General features: G+C 36.6%; 1 protein-coding gene and 1 long non-coding RNA gene across 13 annotated transcripts in view; one reads left to right on the top strand and one right to left on the bottom strand.

Annotated features, from left to right (window-relative positions):
- The window catches only part of LOC131532900 (uncharacterized), a 31,862-nt gene that overhangs the window by 15,859 nt on the left and 2,829 nt on the right, over positions 1-13,174 (bottom strand). For 3 of the 6 annotated variants that reach the window (XR_009268993.1, XR_009268996.1, XR_009268998.1), the window contains exons 2-9: positions 11,138-11,189; positions 10,687-10,833; positions 9,608-9,700; positions 8,717-8,840; positions 7,766-7,823; positions 4,282-4,399; positions 2,434-2,485; positions 76-195 (exon numbers count right to left, since the gene is read on the bottom strand). This is a non-coding gene — a long non-coding RNA (uncharacterized LOC131532900). The remainder of the gene's footprint in view (positions 1-75; positions 196-2,433; positions 2,486-4,281; positions 4,400-7,765; positions 7,824-8,716; positions 8,841-9,607; positions 9,701-10,686; positions 10,834-11,137; positions 11,190-13,174) is intronic. The other 3 variants (XR_009268994.1, XR_009268995.1, XR_009268997.1) reach the window with 3 other exon arrangements.
- phldb2b (pleckstrin homology-like domain, family B, member 2b) overlaps positions 2,843-13,174 on the top strand; it is a 42,731-nt gene continuing 32,399 nt past the window's right edge. For 5 of the 7 annotated variants that reach the window (XM_058764718.1, XM_058764721.1, XM_058764723.1 and 2 more), the window contains exons 1-4: positions 2,844-3,175; positions 10,148-10,216; positions 10,287-10,410; positions 12,228-12,410. In XM_058764718.1, coding sequence (XP_058620701.1) covers positions 3,152-3,175; positions 10,148-10,216; positions 10,287-10,410; positions 12,228-12,410 — 400 coding nt within the window. In that variant the 5' untranslated portion in view covers positions 2,844-3,151. Of the gene's footprint in view, positions 3,176-10,147; positions 10,217-10,286; positions 10,411-12,227; positions 12,411-13,174 lie in introns of all 7 variants that reach the window. The other 2 variants (XM_058764722.1, XM_058764726.1) reach the window with 2 other exon arrangements.

Genomic DNA, 13,174 nt, shown 5'->3' on the forward strand with positions numbered 1-13,174 from the left:
TCTTTATTTTTTTTCTTAATCTCGGCTTATTTTAATGCTCTTCAGTATTTAAAAAAAAAAAAAAAATGTTCTTACCAGTATTCACAGAAACAGTGACAGTGTCTGCACATCTAGGGCCTTTCAGAGGGCAAGATCTTCCACACCTGCAATTCCCTGTGACCATGTCCACATTCCAGTGAGTGTTTTCTGTGTTCTCTGGGATGGGATCAGATAATGATCAGGAGCATGTGAACGAGTCCACACAGAGCATTTGAATAAAATGAAGAAAAAATTATGTGCTCAAAGCATGAAGGTATTTAGGAAGAGAGAAAGAAAATAGAGACCGATCTAATCAGCACAGCTGTTCTCTTTCTCTTTGGCTTTAAAATCACAGTTTTTTTGCACCGCCGTTATCGTAAAGGGAATGTTTCCCCTTCAGTTTTTCAGTTTGGATATTGAATTTCAAATGAGAAATGCAGCCAAATTTTGAACCAGAAGACATATCGTAAGGTCCCAAAATGCTCTATGCATTTGCATTTTTCTCATTTATTTTTTCATTTCTTTATAAATTATATTCTCAGCATCACAATGTGAGTGAAAAGTTACATTGAAAGTCTCTGCACTGTAAAAAGTGAAAGTTGACGTAACTTAAAAAAATTAAGGAAAGTACATAATAATTTTAAAAAAAGTTAAGTGAACTTGACAATTCAATTAACTTATTTTTTTAATTATCATTTACTTAAAAATTTTAAGGCAACGGGTTTCCTCAATTTTTTTAAGTTAAGTCAACATCACTTTTTACAGTGTGAAACCCATACATTTCTGAAAAATCTGATGATCATGTTCTCCAGAATGATTTCAGATAATCTAATGAGCTTCAACAGAAGCAAGAACATCTGACTGTCTGTACAAAGGAGTCACACGATGTCACAAATTTGCTAATTTGATTAGTACCCTAGAAATAATGCAAAATATTCAATAATTCTTAATCATTTTGCATCATGATGTTGCTGTGTTTTAAAGGTTCCAAAATCCTGAAAATGCCCATGTTTAACCCTTGTGCTGTGCTTTACCTAATTTGGTGTTCTGGTCAAAAACAATTGCTTGTAAATCTCTCATTATGCTATATTTATCACCAAATCTTGGATTCAGTCTTTTAATCAACTTGTTTTCTTTTCAAACTGTACAGGATTTATATTTCTTTATGGAATGGGTTGATCACAGGCCTCATTGATCCGAGCATATGCACCTCAGTTTAGGAGTGAAAAAAGGCATTATTTGTGGATAATTTTGGCTCTGAAGGTGTGTCAGCTCAGATCAAGGGGGCCTATGATCAATCCGTTCCAAAAATTAGTGGAATTTTTGTGGTCAGACATTTGGACTTTATATCAGTGATTTGACATGTAACACCAAGCCTTAAAAAACATCTTGCCAAATTTTTGAGAAGCTCAAGGCATAGAGACCTGGCCAGCTGCATTTTGAAACTATGACATTCTTTGTTCTTTCCGTGAAAGTGTGCACCAATGGTCTTTTTAAGACCTTAACAAACAGAATTCCTTCTCTCCATCCTTTCTTTCACACTCTCGCCTCTCCTTTTGTTCACTCCCACTTTTTATTTCATTCCAGGTCCTGAAAGAATGTCAGGGGTTGTGTTTTTTTTCCATGTCGGCAGCAATACAGTAACTTATATAAAGGGACACTAACTGCAGGGTAATTACACGCCGCTGTGGCCTTGTGGGTACAGTGGACTTCTTCCAGTGTTTTTTTGTAACTGGCTTAACGCTCGTAGCTTCTGTCTCTTTGTTTGAGGGTTCTGCTGGGTTCTCCCAGTCTCCAAGGTGAAGGGAGGCTGTATGGGCCATCTGTGAACTGACCAAAGGTCATCCAACTCACCATTCCTCTGTTTGTCCATGCAGCTCATTTAGGAACTATACAAATTAATGATGCATTTTTGATGGCATTTTAGGCAAACATACATGCACGGTGCAGGTGATTCCAAGCTCTTTTTTTTTTTTTTTTAGAAATAACAGCATCAGTTACACTACTGAATTATTTATTTGGTAAATGGCATTCGTCTTGTTTCGGAGATAAAGAAAACTGGAGGAGCGTGCGCCTGAGCATCCTGTTTACCAAAAGATTTCAGCCACACATGACCTCTATAATCACAAACTGGATGTTGGGTGTGAACGGCGGTGGGTGTGAATTTATGACACATGTTGTAGACTGTGTATCTTAAATAAACAAATTGTTTCACTGTGTATATTTTTAGTTGACAGCTTAACTTGTAATTAATTTGTGAGAGGAGAAAATCCTCTTTTTGGTATTTGATATAGGCCTATTCAAATCAGAATTCAAGAACTGGCCAAGTAAACTTGCAAGAAAAGTTTGTACTCATCATATAAAATTGCATTATACATCCATATTATACAGAATACTAAACAATAATATACTCACAATTCCCTTGATGTAGGATAAGGATGAAGGTGAGGAATGACACTGCAAGAGACTAGGAGAAATAAATAGGAATGAGTGACAAATAAATGCATGCTTTGCACACAGCAAAGCAGAAAATATGACTTAAGACATAAGAATAGCACATAACAAATAAACCTAGAAGACTTATATAGGCCTTCGTATGTAATTTTAATGTCAACATTTTGATAAAATCGTAGGCTACGTTTGTGTTAATATTGTTGTAACATTCTATCAATAATCTCTGGTTCATTTCAAATTGTTGCTTTTAAAAACTAAAAGGCAGGTGAATGTTTAGTCCCATGTCACAAGAACCAGTGAGCTGTCAGTGCTGGCTGACCTGCACGCGCCGCTAACTCCAGTGCGCATGCGCACTTCAGCTCACGGTCTAGTTCCAGCTGTTGCGCATTCCACAGCACGGCGGAGTCGCCGCTGGCCAAGAGCGACAGGACAGCGCCTTGAAGTCACCAAAGAGCCACAGGACTTGCTTCATTTCTTTGAAAAATAGTTATTTGTAACAGAGTCCTTGTTTTCAACTTTGTCAATAACGTTCGGCGGAGCTTTTGGAGTTTACAGAGAAAGGGAAATATTGAATAGACTTGATGTTCTTTTCTTTCTGTCATTTGGAAGCGCACAGGATATTTGGTGAAGAGCGCTATACGCACCTTCAGTATAAGTGTCTTTGGAGCTGCCATTCAAGATGACAGACATCGTTTCAGCAATGGTGAGACTTTTTAATGTTCTACTCAAAATAGTTCTTAAAATAAAACTTTAGCTAATTAATAGAAAGCTGTTCTTTTTAGTAACTCGAAATAAGCGCACGGTGTCTCGGTCTATATTTAACTGGGTGATTCTTTAATTAGGGATATTTACTTGAAATACTGGAAGATCAATATCTTTCAGTCTATATGACTTATCTGTGTAATATATTTATACACATACCGTATGTGGGAATGCGTGGATTTTTAAAATTCCATGTGATGATAGTGATGCGTCATGATAATGACATTTAAATTTATTAAACTTAAGCATTATATTTCTAGATTTTAAAAAAAATCACAAATACTGATTAGTTTGGTTATGACACCTAAAATTCCTCTTCTATCATAGTGACCAACCTTCAGTCAGTCTTCTCTGTTAAAGAAAAACTAAACAAATGATTCATGTAAATACCAAATGAACTGAAATCATCTTCTTTTTAAAAGTGTCCCTAATTGTTAGCTTATGTCTAATGTCTGGTAAGTTAAATACTGATAAATATGATTGATAAGGTTTATTTTGACCGCAGTATTTAACTTAATCTATGATCGACTCTTGGCACAAGTCATGGCATGGGTCTAGATGTGTTTTGTCTGTTGACTTCATCATGAGCACTGAATCATGACTCTGAACTGAGAGATAGGCATCATACAGTAAACATCAAACACAAGTGACAGTGAAACAGCCCATTTTTTTAAACAATCTGAAAGCAAACAGGTAAGGAACTAGTGCCATGAGATGCTTGATTGAACAAAGAATAATCAAACTGAACCAAACAAATGATTTGAGGTTTATAGTTTGTGCATTGTTTTTGTTTTATTTGACTTAAATGACCCATCTGTGCACAAACAACAGCATTAAAACCCTCAAACCAGATGTTATGGTTGTAAAGTCTATGACACTCAGAGCACAATTGTTAATGTTACTTGCATAAGAGCAGCAATTATTTCATGAGTCATTGTGAGAGGATAAAAATAAATAAATAAATAAAAATAAAAGTGGAATGCTATAGTGCTATAAGTGAACCACATGCTATAGTTGTGAAAACAGTGGACTTGTCACTCAACATACAATTGGGCTCAGGTGTGTTAACCTGTGATCCAGCTGACTCCAGGTTGTTGATGGTGCAGATGTTACAAAGACAGTAATCACTTGTGCTGAGTGATGATTCTGGCAATCAGTATAACCTCTGCGGCAAGAAAACAACATTTTCAACCATCTGGTGACATTTTATGTTCTGTAATTGTTTTTTTTTACTTCATCTCAATGGTACGAAACTTTTGGTATGACTTTTGTGGCACTTGCTACAGTATATGTACACAAATCAGACGATTAGAAAAGTCTAAATTGTCTTACACTGAAGAAGTCTTTGATAATGTCTAAATATATATTCAAATGCAAAACCTAATAAAATTATATCTGAAAAAATATAAAATATATTCCTAACATTTGTAGTATTTTATATATAGAATTAAATGTTGCATAATTAAAATACAAAATATATCAAATTGAATATCATTGAAATAAATACAGTACATTACTTTCATCTTCAAACACAAATTTCTACATATATTACACATATATACAATTATATTATGTACCGTTAATGATAAACAAGGGGTTTTAGGGTAATGAGTGTTAATGTCAAAGTTTTGTTAAAATAAACTGAAAAACATTAACTTGTACAATGTAGAAAATTCAACAAGTTTTCAAATAGACTGACTGTTTAAATTGGCTTTATGTGTAAAAAAAAAAAAAGCTCTACATATTATTGTAAAAGAAATCTGCGCTTTAGAGGAATACTGTTAGAATAATATTACATATGGTTTTGCAGCCTAATGTGGATTTCCTTACGGTTCTTATTCCTGCAGCTGTAACAACATTCCACACTTTCATTTGAGAACTTTGGAATTTGAGGCTAATGATTTAAAAGGTCTTAATATGTTTTTTCAGACAATTTTTGAAATCTTGCATTAGACCAATTATTTATTCAGTTCCTCACGTTTTTAATTGAAAAAACAAACAAAATATCTGCAAGTCACATTCGCCCCCTACCGCTACAAAATGTTCCTAATTGCGGTCACAATTATGGTCTTTATAGTTAACTGTTGTTATTTTTAAACATAACCGCATTAATATCACCCTCCTAATGCAACATAATGATTTTCAGTGGCCTGATAGTCAGTGAAAGACCAGAAGGGGAGGAAATTCAGAACAGAGAGTGGTTTGTCTACCTAAAAGATCTTGCATCATTGAGTGTGTCCAGGGGAAGCAAGGGGGCTGCTTCAACCCTTCGTAAATGAGCTGCATGCCATAAAGAGAATCCCATATTAAGCTGAGGTCCAGGCACAATGAGATCATTGTCACATGTGACAGACTGGACTAAATAAGCAGCGCTGCTTCGCCACCTTTGAGAGATCAGATGGGTTTTCTATGCTGACATTGTTAAAAAGGCGAGTGCGTGACCTTTAATCAAAAGTTGATGACCCCTAATAAAAGGCAAACATGTCAAAGTATCTCTTTAACATGGCACTATAATTTCAGAGCCAACACAAAGCCTGCATTCATGACATTTCTTGCATCTAAGGCTATATATGAATATCCCTTCATTTATTCTATGTTAGAGATCGTTGCAAATCTGAAAGTTTCATTTCGACATGGACATCACTGAAAATAATTATAACAATCAGTTTAGTGAGTCAGATGTTAATTCAGTAACATTAATTAGTTCAGGAATCAGACTACACTTGCGCTGTACAATTTTGATTCATTTAAAAGAACAGGCTTGTAAGAGTCATTTGTTGGTAACTCAGGCTACACTGGACACGATGTACAGTTTAGATTCACTAAAAAGAACTTGCTCACAAGAGTCATTTGTTCATGAATCAGACTACACTGCTCAAGCTGCATGTTGCTGATTCACTAAAAAGAACTGGTTCATAAGAGTTACTTGTTTAGTGAATTGAGCTGGCTCACATTGGATGTTGTTTTTGCATTCATTCTGTGAAGTACGGTGGTCGAGAGAGCTCAACGTGCAGGAAATAGAAAAAACACCTGCAAATTAAGAAAACAACTTCATCAATTTGACAACGCGCGCGCTGCAAATGCTCACAACACAACCAAATAAAGAATTTTATTTGCAGTGCGTTTCTTTGTTTGGTTGTGTTGTGAGTAGTTGCAGCACCTGCTGTCAAACTGATGAAGATGTTTTCTTGATTTGCTGGTGCTTTTTTTATTTGCACGTGTTTTCTGAAGTTGCAGCGCGTTGAGCTCTCTCGGCCACCGTAGTGAAGACATTATATCACTACTGATTTATTTTGCTGTGGCGCTAAATATTACTGTACTATTCCAGCAGTATGTATGCACTGCATACAACACATTTGCCAAAATGTGCCATATACAACACATTTGCTCACTTTTAACGAGGTCATATGACAACAATATAGCATGCTAATATTTAACATTTTTATTGTACTATAATGCCTACAATTGATAAATAATAGCAGAGCCCTTAAAATAAAGGTTCCAAAAAGGGATTTTCACAGAAGAACCATAGAAGATCCAGATTCTTCTATGGTTCTTCTAAGAACTATTCACCCCAAAGAACCTTTCAGTGAATGAAGGTCCCATGAATGTTAAAGGTTCTTCATGGGACCATAGTTGCCAATAAAGAACTTTTATTTTTAAGGGTGGCAATAGGCTACACAGTGAATAGTAAGCTAGTATTCCATTCCGAACACAGCCCATATAGGGCAGAACGATGAACCCGACCATCACAACCAAGATCAGCCTACGCCAAATGCATTTGGAAATGGCCTGGAAAGCGACCGTGTTTCTGCCAGCGTTCTTGTTAGATCTGATGAGGGAAAGGAATGAAAACAGGGGAGGTTGACAGACCGTTTCCCTTTTTAAATCTCCCACCCGTCCGCCGAAATGCTAACCTTGTGTGTGGCTGTCACCACCCGTCCTGCAACTCTGGGTGAGACTTGAATGTGTGATCCTTCTTTGATCATCCATGTGCGTTACAGCTGAGTCGATGGAGTCGTCAGGAATGTCCTCCCACATCATGTCTTGCGTAAAACACAAGGACTCAAAAAGCCCTTTGTGTCAAATTCTGGCCTTGCCTGCTTCTTCTGTTTCTTCATCATAGATCTAAAGTCTCAATGTTCTGTTTTTCTCTCCGAGTCTGGCTCCACAGTCTTATCTTTAATCCTGTCTCAGTGGCTCATAAAATAAATGTTGTTTTCAAATTAACACTCTCCCCCTCTTCCTTCCCCCATTTGATTTCTTTCCTGCATGTAAATAACCCTCCGCAGTCTTTATTAACCGTCTGGCTTTGTTGTCTGAACATGCCTGAACATTGCAGCTTCTCCCTGAATCAAGAGGTCTTGATGATTAAAGTCATAGTCAGGGTCATCTAACAAAGATCAGTGTTTAAACAGTAAACCTGCCCTTATCGCCCCACAGTTGCCCACATCTATAATCCCAAGAGCTGATTGGATGGAGAGGTACTAGAGAGGAATGTAGATGGTATTTTGATCCTGAGGTGACATACCAAAGTAGCTCTCAAAAGCAAAACACTGGGACATTCCTGCAGGAACATGCCTGTCTACCTGTCAGGAAAGAGGGCAAAGAAAGTTGAGGAAGGGGTTTATGGTTCATGTGCAGTTGTTGTTGAGCTATAAAGTAGGTCGTGTTATTGTCAAGTGCCCTCTTGGGATGTGGCCAGACGTGAACTTAGGGTCTTAAATATCCAAAAGGACTTTAAGAACTTAAAGTTGACCTTTTTTAAGTGAATTAACCGCCGTTTTAATTAGTGTGCAGTGCTGTTTAATTTCTGCTCACTTTAAATCAAGCGAGTTTATAGTATAAATAACCTTATCTAAATACACTATAATTCAAAAGTTTGGGGTTAGTATGATTTAAAAAAAATGTATTATTACTTTTACTAGCAAGGTTGCATTAAATTGATCGAAAGTGACAAAAATATATATTTATAATGTTACAAAATATTTGATTTATTAAATTATTTTAAAGTATGTTTTATTAAATTGTTTTTAATTATTTTAAATTGCAATATTATTATAATATTTATATAATACCTATTTTTGATTAAATAATTGCAGCCTTGGTAATCAAAAGATGCTTCGTTCAAAAGCATAATTTTTTTTTTTTTAAACTTACCGACCTCAAACTTTTCAAAATTAGTTCACTTAAGCAGGCCTAAAAAGTTGTACATATTTCGCAATCCTTGTTTGTTTGCTTATTAAATGTTTTATCACATAGCTATATTAGGGCAGTGCTAAAAAAAATGATAAAATAAAATGCCATTTTTATGATTACTTTTAAATATAAATCTTACAGATTCCCAGTGTATAAACGTACGAACATAACTGTACTGCTAACATGTTACTAACATGGCAAACAGTAGTATAAAAGCATGGATGTAGGTGCACTCCGATTGGACCCTGTGGATTGGAAATGAGGGTGTTTGAACAGCAATGACCTCATTCAGGAAGTCAGTTTTGTATCTGAGGAAATGGGAACAGCGTGAGGCGGTAATGGTCAGATGTTCCTTTCAGGCTGAGCGGGAATGGCACATGCAATTCCTGCTTTCAGGTCTGGAGAACCTGAAAAAAGTTTCGGAAACCTTTAAGAAAAAAAGGGCTTATATTATGAAAAATGAGTCAAACTGACCTCACTAAAAATCATATTGGAACTAGTTCTGCAGTCCAGGAGCATTTGGCATTTACAACCACATGGTTTGATATTTAGTTTTTAATGCAATGAAATTATTACAGTTTAACTGTGTCTCAAGTGTACAAATACTTTTGGCTACATCATAAGCCCCTCTCTATGGTAACTGCAAATCTGGGATGGCAGGACCAAAGCAAAGGCCATTTCTCACTGTATCTCCATTGGCATGGTATGCCAAACACTCCCAGTGACTCGTGGGAAATAATAGGCATGGAACATTCCTGCCTTTTACTCTCACTCTGTTTTTTGTTTTGTTTTCACACACATTCCAAACTATGTTACGTGTGGCTGCTGGATTAGAGAGTGTGAGTATGTTCGCTCTGATGTTTATGGCCCTCAGAGGCTGTTTGTGAGTGTCTTTGCAGTACCTATCTTCTTACTGGAGTGCCATTAAACATAATAGCTTTTTTCTTATCTGGATTCACACAATGGTGTTCAAGCTAGAACTGATATATAACCAGCAATTGTTTGCTAATGTTGACTTTAAATGATCTAAACCATCTTGTTGGAGTAAATATTAAAGTATAATTTTCTATACATCATACAGGTATAGTGGAAGGACAATTGATTAGAACTTTTTAGAGTAATTTTAAGGGGTTAGTTAACCCTAAAATTGCATTCTTGTCGATATTTACTTTACCTTCATGCTTTTCCATACTCATATAGTATTCATTTTGGAACACAGAAGAAGGAATTCACTGATCTTGCTGCTATTTTCCATACTAAGAAATCTCTAAAAAATACAAAAAAAAACACAATATAAAATAGAATTGAAAAATGTATCAATATTATAAAAGTACTCATGCACTTTACTGCAGGTGTTGTGAATCCACAAATCTAAATTTATCTCATTATATACAGAAAAATATTTTCCTCCACCAGAGCAATAATAAAATCAATTCACATATACTGCATTGATTAACACATGGAGTATAGAAGGAATTTTTGGGTCAGTGTTTGTTTGCATTCAATTTTTGTTTAAAATAAATTTGTATTTGTGCTCCACTTACGAAACAGTGAAAATTGCATATTGCATATAAATGTTTTAGGTTAACTATTTAGGTTAAGTACACATCATATTTCCTGAGGAGCTAAGTCTTTAAAGGTCTGTAAAGCCCTTTGATGATTATATAACAGGTATGTATATGTTTAAACATATTGTTCTTCTTGTGTGGTACAGGATACAGAGCCAAACTGCCGGGCGAGTGTCCTCGTACCGGAGTCAGAGCAGAGCCTCGGTTCTCCTAAGGTTAGTGGACCATTTGTTCTTCTGTTCTTTGAAGTAGGAACTGTTAATAAGCTGTAATGCACTGTTTTAGAGTCCACCACTGGACCTGATTGACACAGGAAAAGGACTGAAGGTACAAACCACGACCCCTCACCTGGTCAGCCTGGGCAGCGGAAGACTCAGTGTAGCCATAACTCTACTACCTCTAAAGGAGGGTATGTGCTTTTTATCTCTCTGTTTGAGTCTATCTCCCGATCTCCCTCCCTCACACACAAACCCAAATAACCATGAACAATAGCCTGCAAAGAATAGACCTGTAAATAAGCCCCTCAATTTATTTGTGCCTTCATGAAACAGTGGATGCATGTGGCTTTTATTGTTAGTGCACTTAGGTTATCATAGAGGAAGAGGGCGGAAGGATATGATGTAAAGCCGGAACCCAGTGCATCTCATTTCATTTTTACCTTAAATAAGCAGTAAGAAGGACCCACCTGTCTCTGATTACACACAGGTGTCAGACTTGTTCTAATGACACCATGTCTGTGCATATGGCCCTTGCTCATTCCTCGCCCCTCTTATCACGGTCACCATGGTAAACGTTGGAATGCAATCTGAGAATGGTGCAGGAAATGTGCAACCTATCAGAATAGAGACAGGACAAGGAGTCAAGCTGACTTCCTCCCAGTGGGATGGAGTAATAAAGTCACAAGTATTACAGTACCGGCATAGTGCCAAACACACACAAAGACTGATTTAAACTTGCTATTTCGAGGCAGTCTAATTATGTTTTGATATAAAAAGAGCAAATATTTGACCATATCTGTTAGTAATAGACTGTGAGGTGTTGAAGTAAAGCTGTAAGGGGGTGATTTGCGTCACTGGTTGAGTGTGTGAGCCAGCCGAGGTCAAAGAAGAGTGGAAATGTAAAACAGAAGCACACACCATTCCTTGGAACAGTTCATCTCCATGCCAGGAACAAGTCTCCAAACAGTGACTAAAATTGTCAAAAATGAAGAAAAAACCCCCCAATTAAATCATTTTAAATCATTTTGTCACTGGCGACAATCCAGATGACTTTGGATGCATTTTTGTCAAATGTCAAGAGCCCAAACAAGGGTTTCCTGCATTCAACAAACTCACAAGCGTAAGCCGTAGAGTCCAATTCACAAACAAATGACTCCTATGAACTGATTCTTTTGAATCAATCATAAATTTGTTTTTGTTTTTTTAAAATCACAAAATGGTTTCAAACTCATAGGTTAAAATCATTCAGAAGCGTTACTTCACAAGTAACAAATAGTTTACAAGTGTCTCCCTAACCGAGTCATTTTATAGTTATGTCTGATTCAAAATTAACTGTTACTGTGATAGATTTGAGTCCTTTTATTGATTGGTTGTTCATATGACACCATGTAATGAAAAATACATATTCACAACACAGTTTTATTGAAATTATTAAGAAGAATTATTTAAAAAAAATTTAATTATTGGAAATTAATGTAAAAAAATGTATTGAAACTAAATAGTATTGGTTATTTAGTATATTGATGTGACAACTTTTTTGTAAGACAGGGTATCATCTTTAAACAATTCTTTTTTTTTTTTTTTTACTAAATTTATACCAAATATACCCCAAATAAACCCCTAGAATATTTTTGCTTAATAATATTTAGTCTGGAGCCCTAGCCACGATTTACCTTAACATTGCTTTTAAATCACTGACAACTCTAAAAACCTACTTCAAGTGTACAATTTCATCAAAATTCAATTTAAAAAGCCCCCAGGAGGTAAAAAGTAAAGCCTCAGAGTTGGCGAGAATATTTTGGCAATGAAGTTCAAACCTGTCAGTCGAACTAACAGCAGAACAATATGCAGGATTTATGGATGAACTGATTAAATATAGATTACCACACTGCAGACATATGTATTTACAATATTACATTTCTTGCAGTCAACATTAATTTAAATCAAACACACAGCGGCGCTAAAAGCTTTCACTTACAGTTACAAATTGAATTGCTTTTTATTACAGGAGTAACATGCATAGGCCGTGACGATGCCCCTGTACCTCAGGACATCACTATTGAGGGTCTCGGCATTGAAGCAGAACACTGCAGGATTGAGAACAGAGGAGGGGTCGTCACTCTTGACCCATGCGGACACCTGTGTTCACTCGATGGAGTTCCTGTTACCAGACCCACACAACTCACGCAAGGTAACCGCAATATGATAGCGCTTCAGTGAAAATGCATTTACAGCATGCATGTTTGTTTGTTTACTTTGGAAAACACAGTGTCTGAGTAAATGAAAAGGGGAAGAGGTTTATGACCTGGGAATGAAGTGCGTTTTGTATTGGAAATGCATAATGTGTCTTTCCAGCAGGGTCTTGGTTTTGGACGTCACACAGAGTTTAATTGGTGTGGTTTTGGATCTTTTCTTAATGCGACACTGTGACTCAGAGCTTCCAGAAGTGTTAGAGTGAGCTACCGAGCTCAGCTTTTCTTCCCCAATGTTGTATTTTCCCATAATTCCTGCATTCTTTAGCCTCACCGAGTTCCTCAACAAATGATCCATCATTCTCTATGCTTATTTTCTTTCGCATCTCAGTGAGAGCGAGTCAGATAAACATTTACCGGACTTATTCTGACACTTTTAGTCATGAAGTGCAAATATTGACGGGATTGCGAAATGTGTCCTCAGCTTCTGTCTTTGTTTCTGTGGGAGGGACTGTCAATAGGCACGACTGTGATGCAAATGAAGACAAATTTCTTTCTGTTTTTGAATATTTTATAGTTTAGTGTTTAGTTTAGTGACGTGACATACGGCCAAGTATGGTAACCCATACTCAGATGCTCTGCCCATGCTCTGCATTTAACCCATTCAAAGAGCACACACACACCGTGAACACACACCTGGAGCAGTGGGCAGCCATTTATGCTGCAGCGCCCGGAGAGCAGTTGGGGGCTCGGTGCCTTGCTC

This window comes from Onychostoma macrolepis, chromosome 24 (genome assembly GCF_012432095.1).
Source record: "Onychostoma macrolepis isolate SWU-2019 chromosome 24, ASM1243209v1, whole genome shotgun sequence".
Lineage (NCBI taxonomy): Eukaryota > Metazoa > Chordata > Actinopteri > Cypriniformes > Cyprinidae > Onychostoma > Onychostoma macrolepis.